This window comes from Acinonyx jubatus, chromosome B4 (assembly GCF_027475565.1).
Source record: "Acinonyx jubatus isolate Ajub_Pintada_27869175 chromosome B4, VMU_Ajub_asm_v1.0, whole genome shotgun sequence".
Taxonomy (NCBI): Eukaryota; Metazoa; Chordata; class Mammalia; order Carnivora; family Felidae; genus Acinonyx; species Acinonyx jubatus.
Genome location: NC_069387.1, coordinates 103815477 through 103836661, shown reverse-complemented (window position 1 = coordinate 103836661; position 21185 = coordinate 103815477). Strand labels below are relative to the sequence as shown.

General features: G+C 36.5%; 1 protein-coding gene across 1 annotated transcript in view; it reads right to left on the bottom strand.

The window, feature by feature from the left end:
• TMTC2 (transmembrane O-mannosyltransferase targeting cadherins 2) overlaps positions 1-21185 on the bottom strand; it is a 397388-nt gene that overhangs the window by 67996 nt on the left and 308207 nt on the right. Inside the window, exon 9 of the mRNA XM_015083452.3 lies at positions 17931-18012. Within this exon, the coding sequence (XP_014938938.2) occupies positions 17931-18012 (82 nt within the window). The remainder of the gene's footprint in view (positions 1-17930; positions 18013-21185) is intronic.

Sequence of the window (21185 nt, the reverse complement as noted above, 5' to 3'; positions counted from 1 at the left end):
AAGGAACATAGAAAGGTCCATTTAGCATTTACTCACTATTAATTAGATTGATTACTAAACATGGAATAAATATTAACAAGTCACATTTTTGAGATTACTTTCAAGTCTGCTTTGCAAGGTTAGAATTATTGCAGATAGAGCCATACTATTCTTTGAAACTATACCTCAAGAATTGATATAGGGTACTATCCCAGAAACACATTCTAAGGACAAAAAAAAAAAAAAGAAGAAGAAGAATTGGGTCCAATTTTAAGGATGTAAATAGGCAAGCAGAGAGAATAGGCTGACTTTTTGATTTTTTCCTTTATAGCTAGAGATTTGTTAACAGCACAAGTAATGAAGTTTGGCCCTATCTGACAAAGTTTGGCCCTTTCAAAAGAAAACCACAGCAATGCATAACAGTCTTCTAACCCAAAAGGACTGGTCTTAAGATACAAGAGGACATTTTCTGTTTTAAGAATTTATAATAAGCTACAGATATTGCTTGTATTTAAGCATTTCTAAACTTAAATTGGTAAGAAATGGTAAGTAAAGATAAACCTATGGTTTCAAGCCTACTTATTAAAATGCAGTGACAAAGTTTTAAGACCAGAACTTAGACATCTCTCAGGTATTTCTACTAAAAGTTGTACATTACTCTCTTAGTTTGTCACCTAATACTATGCCTCTCTCATGCCTCAAAATAAACATAATTGTTAGGTCAGAAGATTATTAAGGACACAGATTTATAAATGCATTTGACCCTTGAATACACAGGTTTGAACTACATGGGTCCACTTATACGTAGTTGTGTTTTTGCTTTGTTTTTTGACAAATACAGTACACTACTAGAAATGTATTTTCCCTTCCTTATGATTTCAACTTTTTTTCTCTAGCTTAATTACTCTATTCTAAAAATACAGTATATAATATACATAACATACAAAATAGGTGTTAACAGTCTGTGTTATCAGTAAGGCTTCTAGTCAACAGTAGGCTATTAGTAGTTAAGTTTTGGGGGAGTCAAGAGTTATACACAGATTTGCAACTGTGCAGTGATCAGTTCCCCTAACCCCCATGCTGTTCAAGAGCCAACTGCAGTTACATTTATAAATAGAAGAACACAATACTTATGAAATTCGTGTGTATACTAACTTTAAATGTGTTGATATGAGGTTCAACTGAAAGTATATGCTGTTTATAAACAGCAAAATAAAATAAGAATAAGATACTCTATGGCATCCTGAAAATTATTAATATCTCATCATTTATGTCTTAGTAGAGGATACCAGGCTAAACCCATTCTTCAGTTACTCTTATTATAGGTGTGTATTTTTTTTCCTTTTTCCTTTTTAATGTTTTTAAAAAATATTTATTTGAGAGAGAGAGAGAGACAGACACAGAGACAAAGACAGAGAGAAAGAGAAACATGAGTTGGAAGGGGCAGAGAGGGAGAGAGAGAAAATCCCAAGCAGGCTCCTTGCTGTCAGCACAGAGCCTGACACAGGGCTGGATCCTACACACCCTGACATCACAACCTGAGCAAGATCAAGAGTCAGATGTTAACAAACTGAGCCACCCAGGCACCGCTTATTATAGGCTTTTCAAATTAACACATAATATTAATTGCCACCTGCCTTCAAAAAATAATGTTCACCCAAGTAAATGCATTAACAAATATGTTAATTACTATGTGATATTTAAACAAAGGATAATGTAGGGATTTATTAATTGTTCTTTTCCCTTTCCAGACAGCTATTAACTCTGAAATGTATTCTGTATTAATAGTTAGGAAAATACAACAATTAACTGAATAATGAAGGTTATTTAGTAAAATTCATTACTCCAGACTATAGAGGGTAAAGAAGATAAGATACACTAGCTCTGGTCCGAAAAGAAAAAACTATATAAAGGAAAACAAAGAGAAAAAGAGAAAAAAGAGGGACATGATACCTACACTATCCACACAGAAACAGAGGACAATGGCAAGAAGCTTGTGTGATGCAGATAATGATACTGGTGGTTTAAGAGGTCAGTTTAGATGCAAAGCCCCAAGGGCAAAGCCTTTCAAGCTCTGTCAATGTCAAACACATCTATCTCTCTTTCTTTTTCTTTCTTTCTTTTCTTTCTTTCTTTCTTTCTTTCTTTCTTTCTTTCTTTCTTATTTTTTTCACAGTTTTATTTTTTTATTTTTATTTTTTAATATGAAATTTATTGTCAAATTGGTTTCCATACAACACCCAGTGCTCATCCCAACAGGTGCCCTCCTCAATACCCATCACCCACCCTCCCCTCCCTCCTACCCCCCATCAACCCTCAGCTTGCTCTCAGTTTTATGCGGATCCTGAGAAACTTAACAGAAGACCATGGGGGAGGGGAAGGAAAAAAACAAGTTGGAGAGGGAGGGAGCCAAACATATCTTAATGTTCAACAACAACAAAAAAGGATGACAACATTAACTAGTTGTATAAAATTAAATACACAATTTTTATCATAATTTTAAAACATTTCTTTTGCTTTATGTCAGCTTTGCCATGCAAAATGCAATTTACACACTTTGCAAGGTCCCCAAACCACATGAAACATGTAATTTTTACTAAACAGTAACAGAAAAAATCCCCATATGATCATTTTTAACAGCAGAATTCATTCATCATATTAACATTCAGAAAAACAATACCGCAGCATATTAGATATTTGCATCATTCCCCCCTTTCTGTTCTCGACGGACCATATATCTCAATATCCCAGCATTAGTGTTCTGCTATGATAAAGGCATAAAATAGTATGCAGTGTGGACCATTTGGTGTCTGTTTTTAAACTGAACTTGAAAATGAGAATCGAGGTTGAAAGTGAATTATTATTCTGTTATCTTATACAATGATTGTTTGTTTGTTTGAAATATAGCCCAAAATTAATGGGGAAAAGAGCAATAAGCATTTTAAATACAGAGAACCAACATAAATAGGGAAATAAAGACACACTAGGTTTCTTCTTCTTTTTTAAAATTTTAAAGTTTATTTAATTTTGAGAGAAACAGTGTGTGAACAGGGATGGGGCAGAAAGAGACTTGATCCCACGAACCATGAGATCAAGCTGAAATCAAGAGTCAGCCACTTAGCTGACTGAGCCACTCAGGTGCCCCTAGCTTTCTTTTTAATAACTATCCAAAAAGCCTATATTGATAAGTCATTGGGGGAATAATGAGGAACAAAATTTGCTCTTACTCCTTCTGGAAGACTTTGCCTCAACTCACTCTTCCAGCAGCTTTGTATATTATTGTTCCCACCAGACACTTGCCAACACCTGTTGTCTCTTGGGTTGTTGATTTTAGCCATTCTAAGGTGTGAGGTGGTATCCCATTGAAGTTTCGATTTTCACTTCCATGATAATAAGTGATGTTGAACATCTTTTCATTTGTTTCTTGGCCATCTGGATATCTTCCTTGGAGAAATGTCTATTCATGTCTTCTGCCCATTTTTAATTGGACTATTTGGTTTTTGGCCTTTGAGTTGTATCAATTTTTTATATATTTTGGACACTAACCCTTTACTGAATATGTCATTTGCAAATATCTTCTCATGTTCAGTAGGTTGCCTTTTAGTTTTGTTGACTGTTTCCTTTGTTGTGCATAAGTTTGTTTTGTTTTTTTTTTGATGTAGTTCCAATAGCTGATTTTTGCTTTTACTTCCCTTGCCTCAGGAGACATATCTAGAAAAACATTGTTTTTTCTAGAGTGTTCTCTGAATCACTGATGTCAGAGAAATTACTGCCCATGGGCTTTTCTAGGATTTTGATGGTTTCAGGTCTTTTACTTGAAGGTCTTAGATCTTTTACCACTTTGAGTTTATTTTTGTGTATGGTGAAAGAAAGTGGTCCAGTTTCATTCTTTTGCATGTAGCCGTCCAGTTTTCCCAATGCCATTTGTTGAAGAGACTTTTCCCCATTGTATATTCATTCCTCTAACAAATTCATTCAACAAGGGAGTAATAAATATGACTTTAATTTTTTACTAGTACCTACTGATGCTGCTATTCCACTGTCCATAGTTTGAGAACCAGTGTCTGATGGGAACAACAAAATAAACATTTTGTACCATAATCTAGATGCTCTGTCTGGATTAGTCACCAGTTAGATTGAGGTTTTTTTGGTCAATCAACTACATGTATTCTTCCCTATATTACAAAAAATAATGGCCAGGTTACACATACACGTGTAGATAGAAAGATACATCTATATCAATAAGATATATGCAGTAAATACAAGTTTACTCTTTCAAACTCTTAAAATAAGGAGATTTAAGAATTTTATCCTTCATATGTAGAATAGTTATGAGAAATCACTTCTCTTTCACATATAGTAAACAAGCACATCCTTTGTGTTTGATAATTGAGCTGAATTTCAAATAAACTATGAAAATCTTAAGTAAAATATATTTTGTTCTTATGTATGTATTGTACTACCATGCTTTATCATTATTTCTTTGGTTTATAATTTGTCTTACCCAAGTTAATTATCATCATCTTATTTAATTGTCTTCAATCAAAGGAATAACAAAGGCAAAAACAAGATGAGAAATTACAATGAAAGAAAGTAATCTGAATAGGGAAATACAGAAAAGGGTATTTAAAGAGAAAGCATTCTCTAGAGGTCCAGATACAAAAAGTTGAAGTCTCCCCAGAGGCTAAAAAAGGCAGAGGGAAAAAGCAGTTGACAGTTCTAGATTCAAGTGCTTCTGCATTACAGTTATACCATTTCCTTTCTGGATAATTCTCTAACTGAGCCCTTTAAACAACTTGGTAGATTTTTATCAATGTTTCAGTAAGACAAACTGGTGAAGATCAAGCCTTCATTAATTCCTGGCTTTAGAAAACTGCCTAAAAGGTAGAAATCCACAATATAAGTTGGCCTTAAGCCTAAGGCTCAAATACTGCTTTGTAAAAATTCTGCAAATAAACTCCCTAGATTAGTTGGGATTGGCATTTTTTACTAAAATATATGAAAAAGTCACTCTTCTGATCAATGTAACTAAATTAAAGAGCTAAAACAATCTGTAATAGGTGTCATGCTAATACAATTCTCTTTGGGAAAAATCATTTGTATGTAGCTTTAAAAAATGTTCAAAGGCAAATGAAAATCTTATTTATAAAATAACACCGTGAACTTAACATTCTCATTAAATAGTTCCCCTTGGCAGAGGACATCAGATATCTAAATAGATCCAGAATTGTCTGACTTCTACCACTACCACCTTGTCTCAAGCCATCATGTCACTCTGGATTGCAGCAATTACCTCCTGACCAGTCTCCATACTGCTGCCCTTGACCCTAAAGGGTACACAGCAGTCAGAATGATCCTATTAAAACGGGAGTCAAAGACCATCATTCTACAGGTGACTTAGGGAAACGTAATGTCCCTTATCTTGGACTACACTGTCTGATACAGTCAGGAGGGAGTTCCTCCACCCATTCTCTGACCTCATCTCCTTTGTCTCCTTCTACTCTCCCTCTTGGTCACTTATTCAACGTACACTGGCCTCTTGCTATTTGTCTAACACATTGGAGAAACAAAGACTCCTGCTTCAGAGTCTTTATTTGCCATTCCCTCCACCTAGAGAGCTCTTTCTCCAGATATCAGAGTGACTCACTCTCTTACTTCATGGCACACTGTGGGGATTTAATAAATACACATTCAATAACAGGAATGAATTACCTATGTCCCTATGTGGCTACTTTTTGTCATCTGCAAGTGTAAGCTAGAGTCCAGCCAGCATAGGTCACCAGGCACTTGTCTATTCATATCCTGTCACCTTAAGAGTGATTTTAGGCAGGGCTGCACTAAATGGCCATACATGCTGTGTACTGCAAAATTTCCAAGGTTGCTATTCACAGTGAGGTCTCTATGAATATAAGCAACATGGCAGCCCTGGTTTTAGATCTCCGAATTTCTCTTAGAACATGGCAAATAACCCAGACATCAATTATACCTTCAAAGATATACTAATTCCACAACAGTTCAAACTAATGCAATCTGACTAAAATCTATTATACCCCATTGTATTTTGGAATAAATTCAGTAGTCTGGGAAAAGAAGAAGAAACAATGGGTTAATGTATCCAATCCAAGAAACATATATTGTGCCTAATACACATAAGATATGGTGATACTGGCAGTGGAGAAGGGGGAAGATAAATGCAACATTTATCCTTGAAACAGTTCCAATTTAGTAGAGGAAAGAGGAGATTATTTTAAGTGCAAAAGAGATGTAAATTTGAGGAGATGTAAGGTATCACAAGCTAAGTGCATTGTGTCTGGATGGTGTAAACACTTGGTTTTTGTTCAACTTATAATCAAAGTTGAATATACATAAAGGGGACAAGTAAGGGTATCACTTGGAATTTTCACAAAGTGGCTATGGTCATATAATTATTAGCCAGATCATGAAAAAGAACATTACCAATATCCAGAAGCATCTAATCTTTTTTTAAAGATTCAGCAGACTGAAGCAAGGGAAAACCCTGGAAGATGGTAGATATATTTGGGCTGATTTTGTTGATATCTTATGGCAACAAGCCAGGCAGGTAAAGTGGAACTGTAGCAAGCCTGAAATTTTTCTATTCAGGAAGGTGAGTAACAAACACCTGATAAGATAGGGTAGGGGGTAATGCGATGCTCAGGAGTTAGACTGGCTGTCCAAAGAATATGCTGCTAACGAGAGGTTTTAATGTATGCTAATTAGACTTGGAAGGATTGAAAATATGGAGAGGAACCTTCCCTTTTGTTTCTCTGAAGGAAGGGTTGCTGAGTGTCTCTCTGAGCATCCCTTGCATTTCAGGTATGCTTTTACTTTTTTTTTTTTTTTTTTTTTTAAGTAATCTCTATGCCCAATGTGAGGCTTTGAACTCATGACCCCGAGACCAAGAGAGTCACATGCTCTATCAACTAAGCCAGCCAAGTGTCCCTGCTCTTAATCTTTAAAACCAGTCTCTCTCCCCTTCCCTTCTATTAGTTTTGTTGCTTTGTGTTTTTGCACTCTTGGAAGCCTGATTTAATAACAGCTCTGGTTTATTGAGACAAACCCAACGTGATAAATGTGTGGTGGTTACTGGCCGAGAAAACAGGTGGACCAGGTGAGTGAGGAAAGGGATACCCAGGAGATCAATCTGGAGTGGTCACTTTGAGGTTGGGAGGTCCCCTATTTGTCCCTGTATGAACACGAGACCAAAAATTTGCCCTGAATTGGACAGGTGGCAAGGAAGGTGTCTGGTGCAAAGGAGATTAGAGGAACAGCAGGCCAAGGCTCTGTGCTCAAGTAGAAAGGAGGTCAGGAAGGCTCGGGATGCTTTATTACATTTATTTCTCCCCTGCTTCTTTCCAGAAGGGTTATGAAATGCCAGAGAAATATTGAGGAAGTTATGAAGACTGTCAGATAAAGAGTGAGAAGTAGAAGGAGGCGAGGAAGAGAAGAAGGGAGACTGGGGAGAAAGTAAAAAGATGTCAGAGAAAGAAGGAGTGGGAGGAGGGACAGGGAGGGAGAAACCTCACAACCCACTATAAGTGTAAATAATATATATATATTTTATATAAACCAATGCACTGTATGAAGGAAAACAAGCTCACACTGGGCTTTAAACAATCTGAGGAGTTTTACCACCTAAAGACGAAGGGAAAGATATAACTAGATGAAGAGTGTGACCTAATCAAAGTATACAGGTGGGTAGTGTCATTTGCTAGACAAGGGAGTTGTAAGGAAAGAAATGAGGTAGACATAAGGTCTCAAACACAGGGGAAGTCAGTAAGGAAGGGAGTGTGCCTCTGAGACTAACTTACGATGGCAATGAGAATGGAGAGGGGTGGCTCCCAGAGCCAAATGCTTATACCCTTTTCCTAGGAAGAGCTCTGAGTCTCCTCATTGCCCTCCAACACCATCTCAATGGACTCTTCTGAGGGGTTCCTTCACAGATGTGTCACTGAGGCACAGAAGAGTTAATGGCAGGGTAGCAAACTTCGGGAACAACTGTCTTCAATTAAGTGAAAGGCAGAACATAAACAAGAATCTCAAAGTGCATTCCATCACCAAATCCAAATAGCTAAGGCTGGAAAACCAGTATCTCTCTTTTTCCCTCTCTACCTTCCTTGCTCGTTCTCTCACTCTGTTCCCAATTACTTGTTACCTATAATACTCATTCTTCTTGCAAGCAATTGTGTCTTTTCTGTTCTCTCTTTCTGTCTTCATGTTGATGGATACAGAGTCCTCTTTTTCTTCGTATCTAGATTTTTATTGTCCCCTTTCCCCCTGATCTGTCTCTTTTTTATATACCTTATCCAAAGTTTTTTCTATAGGATTCATTCATTCTCCAAGGTATCGGTATGGGTCCTATTCCATTTTAAAATAATAAATGGTCATTGTGACAACTGAGCACATATGACAGGCTAGTTATTTTACAGAATTGTCAATAAATCCTCACAAGCTGAGGCAGTAGCAATCATCTCTAGATTAAGAAATTGAGGAACAGAGAAGCTAGCAAAAGGTAGACCATGTTGAAGGAGCAATTAACAGAGGGGCTGGGAGAGCCACATTCCAAACTCCATTACACCCCCCTATCCCTAATCTAAAGCTTAACTCAGTTCTTATCACCTTGCTTTTGTGGCTTCTTGAGTCCCATACAAAGACAGATTCAAAATAATATGCATATATAAATTGTTGCCGTGGTCTGAATGTTTGTACCTCTACTCTCTCCACCCACAAATTGATATGTTGAAATCCTGGAGCCTTCATGAATGGGACTAGTCTCTTCATAAAAGAGATCCCGGAGAGTTACCTTGCCCCTTCCATCATGTGAGGGCACAGTGAGAAGGCTGTCAATGAGGAAGTAGGCCTCCCCAGACACTGAATCTGCATACATCATGATCTTGGACTTGCAGCCTCCAGAACTGTGAGAAACAAATTTCTCTTGTTCATAAACCACCCAGTTTATGTTGTGCTGTTACAGCAGCCCCAATGAACAGAGGCAGAACTTAACTGTACCTTTTTCTTAGCAAAGCATCACCTAGTTACAATTTAAAGCAAAGTGGACTCTATTCCCATGCAAAAAATGGAAGCAGAGATGAGAAAAGGAAAGAGCAAAACTAACTAAAGGCCAATCCGTCCTTCGGCAGTCATCCTTTTACTGCAAAAATACTGACTGACCATCTTTGTTATGTGAGGCACTGCAGCCAGTTCGGGAACCTCTGGAGCAAGGCCACTCGGGTTACTTTCATGAGTCTTTGATTTGCAGCCAGTTTCCTCACTTCACAAACAGGAATATCCTTGCTGTGTTATCAGGGAGAGTAAATGAGATCATGTCAGTACCACTGTGTGGGGTGACATCTGGTGCCCTGCCTCCTATTTTTCCTTTTCTTTCCTCTTTACATGAGCTCTTTTCTCTCTCTGTACCTTTCAGGCTCTGTCCCTGCCTTGATGACTTCAAGCTGCCCTTCCTTCCTACAGCCTTGAAGTACATGATTATGAGAGCTCCATGCCTATGTTTCTCCCCCAAGCAGTGCTCCAAAATCTCAGCATTCTGGGTCTTTGTCACCACTGAGGACTCACCAGGCTCACATTTAGTGCGTACAGTTGAAAGCGCAAGGCAAACCATAAACATATCCTAGGCTTTAGAGTGAAAGGAGGTTCAAATCCTTGCTCTGCCAACCAGCTAAGCATAGGGCCTTTAAATGCTGCCACGTATACTCCTGATACCTTAAATCCCACAGATGTAAAATAGACAGGATATGATTTCTGCACAGTGTTAGATTGCTGAAACAGCAAAAGGTACATAGAAACACCCAGCATTGGTGCAAAGACATAACTGTTGAACACTGAGCTTCAATAATAGCACTAGCATTAATGAGCACAGATGTGCCCAGCATGACACCAAATACTTTTCTTCGTGGAAATTCTCAAAACCCTGGTGTCAGGTCATACCATATTACTTGAATTGATTTAATCGTTTTAATACTGTGAAACGTCTTAATCCTCCTATGTTTTATAACAATAGTAGTCTTTTTGTTTTTAGAGTTAATAAGGAAATGTGGTGGGTGCAATGGTCCAAATGTTTGTGCCCTCCCCAAATCCATATTTTGAAAACCTAACACCCAAGGGGATGGGAAAAAAAGGGGGGGGAGTGAGTCCCAACTTTCAGTGTATTTGATATATATTTCATGTATCAATAAACCTACCAGTAGAGCATCTGTGGATGGAAAATATACCTGTTCATGTCCCCTGTTGACATAGTGTAGTCAGGGTCCCTTGGTTCAAATGCTGCCTCTACTATTAACTGGCACTGAAGTCTTGGGTAATTTATCTTACAGCTTCATGACTTCACTTTCCTCTTCTGTAAAATGGAGGCAGTCAAGCAATCTCCCCACCTGGCTTTTGTGGGGATTAAATGAGAATTCCACAAGAATTTCTCAGGACACAAAAGCCCTAAGTAAATGCTTGTGTTATTATTATATTTGATGAATTCATCACAGAAACGTGGTACTTAGTAGAGATTTCAGGCAATATGCCTTTCTCTTTTTATTCCTATCTCATTTAATTTTTACATCTGAAATTCTACATGTTGAGTTCTGTCAAATAAGTTTTGGAAAATTATTTGTTTACTATAATAATTTTCCTGCTATCTTTTCTACCAACTACCTGAATAATAGTTTAAGACACTTGTTCTTTCACATTTTATCAAGTATATGTATTCCTTCATAATAATGTACTCATTAGAGAAAATATAAACAGAAAATATTAAGCCTGCAAAAAAAATGGCTGCAAGAGTCCAAAATGCTAAAACATCTACTATTAAAATTGCTTCTTTGGTTTTGTTTGCTTTGCTTTTCCAATGATGTGGTTATTTTTCAAAATTTAATCACTCTTCATGTACAGTAACATAGGCAGTTGTCTGTGTTATATATTCTTTACAAGTTTAACTTAGGATATTAAATATTTCATCAAATGGGAATAGCAATAACTTATTTAATCATTTCCCCTTTTCAGGCATTTAGATACCTTCCTCTTTTTGCCTCTAATAAATAGCAATGGTATGGCCCAATTACTACCTTTTGTTAATAAACACAGAAAAAATATTTTCTTAACATATATTATCAAGAGAATTATTGAGAATAAATGCTAGAGTAACAAGGGAATTTATTGCTATTTGAATTTGAATTTCTTTATTTCTAAGGAAATTCTATGTTTACCTATCTTTTAAAATCTGTTATATTTCCTCTTTGGGGAATTATTTGTTCATATCCCTTGGTCTTTATATTCTGTTTCCCTTGTAGTTTTATAGTTTCTCATGTTTTAAGTAGACAGATGTTTTAGCTTATGCTTTTATGGAAATTATTTATCACTTACCTGCTTGTCCTTTTACTGTATTTCTTTTTACATTAATCCTTTAATTTTTCCTTTATTCTTTGCTTATTAGCTTAGAGAATCCCTTCCCTGTTTTTCCCATTTTAGTCATGGTTAGTTTTAATTTCAAAAGGCTTTCAAAAATACCTCACATAAAATACACACCAGGTATGAAGATTAAATAATATTAACCTATTAGACACATTGTAGTAATAACAAATTTAAAAATAAAAATTCAGAGGTAAGAAACAAAATAGTTTGGAATGACATTTAGAAACATCATATTCTAACTATATACCTGTGAACTGTCTGTGCTGTCCTTGGAGCAATGAAGAGACACAAATACTGATATTTTAACAAAATATTTTGGTCTTAAGCATTAAACATAACCGTTATCTCAATGTAATTTTGCACAGACTCACCAAAAATGTATTTTCATTTTAAATCAAGGAAACACCATTATTTCGTTCATTATTTAATTTTTAAAACTACTCTTGGAGTTTCTGAAGTGATTAAAAATAAAATGTTACAACACATTCAACCTCAGCTAACTGCCACCTACTGACTAGCTTTAATTATGATAATAAAAAGTAACTACACACCTCTTACCAATTCGACTTATCACATATTTTCAACTTCCTCTCTTATAGTGTTCACTGATGAAATATCAAATATAATTTTTTAACAATTTCCACAAGGATCTACTTTTTAAAATGCAATTTAAGGGCATATAAAGTATCCTAGAGACAAACAGACTAGAATTTTAATTGTAGAAAGTTCTGGACTTTTCAAGTTCTTCTCCCACTATGTATGTTGAAAATTTCGGATCCAGAGAGTCACTTGGAAATTCTGAACTTCCATTATTTCAATCAAATGGCATTGAGATCTATTCCTAACTCATAGGAGTTAAGACAAAATAAAAAAAATCAGAATAAATGTAATAAGACATTTTCAGGATCCTAAAATTGATAGTAGAGCCAAATAATAACCTAGATAATTACAGTTTTAAAAATTCTACACTTCTCTTTGGGTTCAAGAGGAAGAATAACAAAATGACTGTTCCTCCACAGTAGAAATGATTTCACAGTTGTCTGGACCAGTCCTTTTCCATTCCCATTGCTTGAATTCTCTCTAACATCCTTAAAAATCTACAGTTGAAAAATCTTCAATGGGCACTCATTTCCTAACCTGGCAGCTCTCCTAAGTTGGATGTTCTTCCTTCTATGGAACCAGAATGTATCTTCGCAGAGTTTCTAGCTATGGTCCTAGTTCTGTCCTTGACCTATTCTCCAGACATACGCTGTGCCTTCTGCCTCAAATATTTTCTCTGCTTTATTATTCTCCAAAGTATCCACTTGTTTCTCCATTTTTTTTTTCTGGTGAACTACTATTCATTCAAATATAGCCTATGTGTCAGCTCATCAGGCACAGTTCTCGGGCACCCCAGCCTCCCAAATCGAGGCCCCTTTATTATGCTATATCTCCTTTATAAAACCAATTGTAATTATAATTAAATGATTATTTTTACAACGTGTGCCTCCCTCATCGGTTTGCAAGCTCCCTGTTGTCTCCTTACATCCAACTTAGTAAATACTAAGTTGGATTAAGAGGTTCAGGACTCATCACTACATAGCTGAACTCTTGGAATGAACACCTTCACCCAGAGAGAGTAACCAAAATGAAGAAAATGAGGGGAAAGGTGTACGGTCAAGAGGTTGCTGAGAAAAGAAGAAACCACCCAAGGTCAACATAAAAGAGTACTTCTAATAGCATTTATCATACTCTGCTTCCTTTTCACTTTTTATGCTTTTGTCCTTAATATTTAATGAATTTCCATCTACCCAGATGTATACATAGTAGGTATCTCATAATAAATGCATTTTGATTTAATTTGTTTCGATCTACATAAAACTTACTACTAAGCACATAAAGAAAAATTACAATATATCTTTTTGACAAAATGGTTTTTCTAGTAATTTGTAAAAAAAAGAGAGACAGAGACAGAGACAGAGACAGAGACCTCTTGTCTTAACTTTTATTTTTTTGGCAGAAACTTTCCATTGGAGCCATAGGGAAATCCATGGAGAATTCCATGAATTACAGGCCCACGTGAGACAGTAAGCCACCAAATCCTCATCTTTGACATTTATAAACTACCTTCCATAAAGCCTTCAGATGATTTGTTTCATATGGACATGGGGTACACTGTAAGCTTGATGACATTATGAATGTAACATTATACTATTACTGACACCATAGTTTGAAACATATTTTCTATACATTCCTTAAAAGTTTTGATGAACGATTAGTGAGAAATTGAGTATATATTAGCAACAACATGAAATCCTAGCACTGAAACACATTTTGAAAGCCCACATCAACTCGTTCACACTTTACAGATAAGGAATCTTCATCCCAGAGACTACAGGGACCAGAGAGCTCTACATTTTTTTTAAACTTATTTTTATTTATTTGGAGAGCACGTGTGCACATGCACAGGCATTCACATACATGCCCACGAGTAGGGGGAGGAGCAGACAGAGAGGCAGAGAGAGAATCACAAGCAGGCTCCATGCTGTCAGCACAGAGCCCATCACAGGGCTTGATCTCATGGTTTGAGAGATCATAACCTGAGCTGAAATCAAAAGTCAAATGCTTAATCGACTGAATCACTCAGGTGCCCCTCAGAGGGCCCTACATTTGACAAACTTACTGAACCAGTTTTACAAACCTGTCTAGCTTTCTTTGTGGCAAGCCAACCTGAAGCAGAAAAGACAGTCTGCAATGCAATCCCTTCCCCAAAACACAAAACTAGTGGATTAAAAATGCAAATAACTGAGAATACTTTTAAACACTGCCTTCTAATGGCCATTGCAGCCAATATAAATTCCTGTACTTCACTCTGTCTAGTCCCAACTGCATAGTATTTTCAAAGTCACTTGTATCATTAACAAGCAAATCACAAGCACATAATCACCCAGGAGAGTGAATCTCCAATAGAACAAAATTCACCCATGGTGGCATTTTCATGGGCGTTTGCAAAAGCATTTTATAAAAAGACACAAAATAACATGTATATTTCATTTAAACATTTATTTTTAAGCTGAGAAAGTATTATTCACTCAATCTGTGGGTATAAATATCCTAAGAATATCTATAACCAGTAAGTTGACGGAGAAATCATAGTATGTACGTTCTCAGTACAAGAAGTAATAAAAATGCTAATGGAACAAACTTTCAGTCCGTTTTGGAATCCATATCCAATTAAAATGGAGACTACCTCTAACTGAGCTCAACTGACATTTATTACACATTACTGTGAGTAGGGCAATATGCTAGATATTGATGGCGCAAAAACGGAAAACAGGGACTCTCCATTCTCAATTATCTTAGAATTTTCTAAAGAAGGTAAGTGTATAATTTCAATATAAATATTAAAATTCCCACAACTACTGCCAAGTCCAAACTATCTTCTTTGCCTAAAACATAGCAATAGAGTTCCCCTCCACCTTCCCCTAATCCTGTCTTCTCCTCAGAGTCCCTTCCTTTTCCCTAGGAAGAAAATGCAAACTCCTTAGCTTGGTCGACAGAGCTAAGCCTTGTCCTCTCACCTTCCCATCTGGTTTAATATAATCCAGTCACATTAGCCTTCCTTCTCTACTGTGAACACAAGCTTGCTCTTGCCTACGACTTTGAACTTTGTTACTTGTCTGAAATGCTGTTACCTGGCTCTTCAAAGAGCTGGTTCACACTTACAGATTTCAAATATCACCTCTTCACAAATGTTTTACTTGCCTGCTTGCTTTCAAGAAGCACCCCACTTCCCACCACATCACCTTCTAAAAATGACATCACCCTATTTATTTCTTACATAGCCCTACTCACTTTCTGAAAAAGAAACAGTACCTTCTACCATTAGACACATCTTATATACATTAAAATTAATAAAAATCCTTCCCTAAACATTTTAAGCTGTTATGATTTATATGAATTTGGCACTCTAAAATTGCATAGAATGACCTACTAATCAAAAATATCGGCCTACTTACCCACCCGCACATTTGGTTGTATGTCTCCCAATGTTGTGAAAGAAATGGAGCATACATAAGAGAAGAAAAGGCACTGGTGGTTATCAAGGGACCCAAAAGTTAGTTTACTTCAACTAACTTAGGCAAGCCAACGCCATTTCTCTAGGCTTCAGTCAATTTATTTGTACAACAGATTATGTTAAACAGATTATATTAAACCATTGAAAACAACTTTCCAGTTTTAAAATTCAGTCATTTGAAGTAGATTTCCCTCAAATGAAATGTACATTTTTTATAACATGAGCACAGTGAGACAGGCGTATCAAGCACTCCGTATGGGCTTTCTGTCTGTTTGTAGATTATTTTGCCTTAACTACCACTTTTTGATGCTTCAGCCTGAGTCCTTTTTATTTCCCATTCCAGCGTGGGGAAAAGTACTGAAACGATTTCATCAAATTATATTGAATTATGCAGTCATTCCTCCCATAGAAAATACATGTACTTCTAACAATGTATGTGTGCTAAAATTTTTTTTATTTTTTATTTTTTTTTCAACGTTTATTTATTTTTGGGACAGAGAGAGACAGAGCATGAACGGGGGAGGGGCAGAGAGAGAGGGAGACACAGAATCGGAAACAGGCTCCAGGCTCTGAGCCATCAGCCCAGAGCCTGACGCGGGGCTCGAACTCACGGACCGCGAGATCGTGACCTGGCTGAAGTCGGACGCTTAACCGACTGCGCCACCCAGGCGCCCCTAAAATTTTTTAAATAATCCAGGAGTGCTAAGAAGAATCAGTTTTAATACATAATTTACAGATGTGTGTTATCATCACTGTCTTTCATGTAACCTAGACAATAAGGAATTTGTTGCATTTTCTGTTAAAACTAAATCCAAAATCTTCTCATGGGAGAACTACTCCCTACCACCAACACTGAAAACAAACAAACAAACAAACAAAAAAAATTCAGGAGGATGTAATATAAAAACAATAATAAATTAAAAAGAGAAATAGGTAAAGACAGACAAGTCAGAATAAAAGGGGGCAAACTCTTAAAATGAACACAACAGTGATTTTTTCCCCTTGCAATTCAAATGAAACCAATATGAAATTTAAAGGAATTGATTGTAAAATATCTAAAGCATGTAACAAAATTACAGAAATAAGATTAGAAGGTTAAGTAGAATTAGTTTGAGGTAAAGGAAATGCAGAGAGCAAGATAGGGGAAAAAATTCTACTTCAAAAGTTGCAATAAGAAGAGATTCTTTAGCACTCAGGGAAGATAATCATGGACCTACTTTAATGCACAGTAGGGGTACCCAAAATAGTATGCATGAGAAAGTCTAATTTAAAATACTTCATATGAGAAATCCTGTAAAACTAAAATATATTCTGCAGCAAACTTAAATTAGTTGACTGCCAACTTAACATGGCAATAACACTGCATCATGAAACAAAATCAGGAGTGGTTATGCAATAACCCATGTGGAATTACATGCTGTGTTATGCTGGTAAGATAAGGCATCACAACCCTAAGTTTATAAACATATATGCAAAATGTAAATAAGCAAATGGACTTGTGGTTGGTTAAGTGTATCCTCCATTCTATTATTTCCATTTTTCTACACTCAGAGCCTGTCACTGATTTATTTTTACTATTTGTAAAATGGAAGAAAGAATTAACTTTAAGAAGAAGGATATTAGGGTTTTTTTCCTCAAGATTTAATCACCACCCATCTTTCAGCTTACTACTTGATAATAACACATCAAAGCCAAGAGTGGTTAAAAAATCATTTTTTCCCCCAAAGGATCAGCAAAAGTGAATGTCTTTCGGTTCCTTGAAAGCCATTCCAACTACAAATCTGGTAGAAATAAGTACATCTTACCCAACACCAAACCAGCTATATACTTCACCTCACTTAACACATGACTCACTCCTAATGATAGAGTGGAGTGTGACAGAGTTGTTATATAAGTCCATTCTGTACCGATTAAGGCAAAGACTGAACTGCATGAGAAAGACATCTTTTATACCATTTATGGTTTATCCTTGACCCAAATCTCAGGTATCTAGAGGCTGGGGTACACTTATATTTTCCAGAAAGCAAGAAAGCAAGATTTTGCGGTCAAAATTTAAAACTCTGAAACTTCAAAATGATATACTCAAGGAACAATATATTATCATTCACAAATATAAGAGAGCTAATATTCTGGTTATATACCATGCATCAGGCAAGGAGCAAGATGCTTTCCTGATGAGACCTTATTTACCCTTCACACTGGACTTGAAAGAAACAACTGTGAAAATGCCTCTCCCCATTGAAGTCCTACGAAAATTATTAATGGAAAATATAATGCATAGCCCTCTATAACATGCCTGCTTTGAATGAAAAACTAGGACTACACCATGAGGCTCAATCTGTAGCAATGAAGTCTATGCCCTCTCAAAATGTTCTTTGCCAGCAAATCCTAAATCTCATATCAACATTAACAGTAAATGGGGAGGGGGGGAGGACATGGAAAAAAACTATCAACCACTCACCATAATGCATGTAACAGTTTCCTTTGGTGGGATCCAGCTCAATAGCCTTCAAGAAGAACTTTTCAGCCTCACTCTTACGACCCTTGAAAAACAGAGAAAATGGATGATTCAGCAGTAGATCATGAAGGATTCTTTACCTCCTGGGCCCAAATGAAGTAAGTAGACTGATGTCTACTTGGTAATCACCACACACACAAAAAAAGTGTTTTTTTATCTAAACAAGGATGATAAGGAGAATATGCCAAGAGAGAAGACTGAAGTCAGAATCTTCGGAAACACCAAGATGAGAAGAAAAGATAGTGAGAGAGTTGATCAAAGAGATCAGAGAAGAGGCCAGGAAGGCAAGAGAAAAAAGTGAAAAAATGGTTTCATGAAAACCAAAAGGATGAGATAATTTTAAGGAATGGTGGAAAACATCATTTTCATTTTCTATTTTATTTTCTTTCGATTTGTTTCCTCTTCAGTTCTTCTTCCTTGTAAAGAATCTTGGGCATTTTAGCTTTTGAGATGATTTTATCCTAATGGCTTACTTTACATATAAAGAAACTAGGTCACAGTTTGTTGCCTCTCAAGCAACTACTGCTTATCTTTGCTGATGTCATTCAGCACTAAAATACTCCTACACCAGGATTTAATCTAAGGCCAACTCTTCTTCCTAGCTATAGTTTTAATTTTAGTAAACATTACCATCATGCCTAGAAGAAAATAAGCAAAAAAACAGGGGGAAAGCTTATAAGCAATCAACCAACTTTTCATGAAACAATATCCATCCCGGCAGATCCTAAACTATATATTCTTTACCTTCTTATAGCCTCTGAACCAAAATTGCCTACAGAGTAATACAAAGGGGTGGCTCGAGGTAGGAGAAGAGCCCCGAGAAAAATTTTCCTAGAGCAAGTCTGTTTTGTCCTGCAAGGTTGGAATGAAGATCCATGCTGACTGAGAATGGGAACAGGCACTGAGAGTAAAGAGAAATGATCTTCTCTCCCTGTTCCTTCTAACTTATACACACACTATCTACCACATGAACTTCAGATAATGTTGTTTTCTTTCTTCAGATATATTTTTTAAACCACTATTAGAGAGATACATCATCTGAAGGTAAAGGTATGTAATTAATCTAATACCCTCCATTCCATTCAACTTTGCTCATTCACCCATTTAAAAAAAAAAATGTTCATTTCACTCACTTAAAAAATTCACTGTCCTGGGGCGCCTGGGTGGCTCAGTCGGTTGAGTGACCGACTTCGGCTCAGGTCATGATCGCATGGTTTGTGAGTTCGAGCCCCACCTCAGGCTCTGTGCTGACAGTTCGGAGCCTGGAGCCTGCTTTGGATTCTGTGTCTCCCTCTCTCTCTGCCCCTCCCCCACTCATGCTCTGTCTCTCTCTGTCTCAGAAATAAATAAATATTAAAAAAAATTTTTTTTTAAATTCATTGTCACTACATCCTTTATTCACCCATTGCCCTAGCCAGGAGGATGCAGCCTACATACAGCTTCTGCTATAGACAACAGACATCTGACATCTCCATTGCTACTCCAGTCATAACTTCTCTTTAACTCACAACTCTCACCAAATATCTAATAATTGAAGAGTTTATTCCCTGCAATATTTCTCACGACATTTTAACTTCAAAGGAAAAAAAGGAAAGTATAGGCAAAATGCTCCCCACACACAGCATACTTCCATGAAGTAAGTAAGACTTGGCAAGAATCTTACAAAGCTAGGATTCCTTAAAATAATCACATAACTCTAGTGAATCAGGCAGTATAATGTATTAGTTCAGATCATAGATTCTAGGCAGGGAGAACAGCTCCCCCATGTGTGTAGCCATGTGACCCTGAGTAAATTATTTCATCTCTTAGCTGTAATGTTCTCTATTATACGAAGATAAGTGGAGCACAGGGAATTTTTAGGGCCATGAAGCTATTCTGTAAGACACAGTAATAGTGGATACATGTCATTATATATTTGTCAAAACCCACAGAATACATAATATGAAGAGTGAACCCGAATGTAAGCCGTGACTTTAATGATAATGCACCAGTATTTGCTCGTCAATAGTAACAAATGTGCAACACTAATGCAAGTTGATAATTGTAGGGTGGTAGGAGGGTCAGGCAGTATATGGGAACTCTGCATGTTTGGCTCAATTTTTTTTACGTTTATTTAGTATTTTGAGAGAGAGAGAAGAGGGGAGTGGCAGAGAGAGAGAGAGAGAGAGAGAGGAGAGGAGAGGAGAGAGACAGAATCCCAAGCAGGCTCAATCCCACAGACAGCGAGACCATGACGAGCTGATGATATGAAGAGCCAGACGCTTAACTGACTGAGCCACCCAGGTACCCCTCAAATTTTTTTTTATCAACTTAAAACTGCTCTAAAAATAAAGTATACTGTTTTAAAAAAGAAGACAACAGTCAAATCTGTTTCATATGATTAGTGAGTTATCTGAGACGATATATATAAAGTTGTTATTATAGTACTTAGGTATAAGTTTGTAATAAATGTTAACTACATTTTAAATATACATATATACATGAACATATAGTATGCAATAGATAGCAGAGTTCTGAATGTCAAAGAATATGTTTATTATATACACAGTCTCAGAAACACAAGGTCAGCCTTTAAACCATTAGAAAATGATGTACTAAGAATTTGAAAAAGATAATAAAAGACACAAAATAAAAACTATCATCAGTAAAGGGTCGGTACAAATGTTATATGCAAAGATACAAAGGATCTGTGAACTTTCTTCCACTTAAGTTTTTCAGGATAGAGAAGAAACTGGCTCATTTATCAATGTCACAGTAAATGGGGTTATAAAATCCTTGTATGTAGTCCATTGGCAAAAAAATAGTATATAGCGTTAAAAACATGCATCAGATCTCAAAGGACAATGGTCTCTAGTTGCTCAGTGGACCAAGTTATTAAAGGCAATGAGTCCCAACATCTCCTAGATGCAAAATAAACACACTGAAGGCCAGAACATTCTTTCTAGGTGGAGTACCAAACCATCATGCAAAAACCTATCTTTCTGCTTTGATCACTATTTATTTAGTCAAGTGCCAAATAATGAGGAAGAAAGTTAAATCCTCATGAGAGTATATAAAATCAAGAGTCAAGCAAATGCAAAAGTCAGCCATACACATACATTACTAGGTCTTGGGAAGAAATCATGGTGCCTTGGAGGGAATATTATGTCAAATCCAATTTATTTCTTTCAACTATTATTGTTTTGGAAGGGTGGCAGT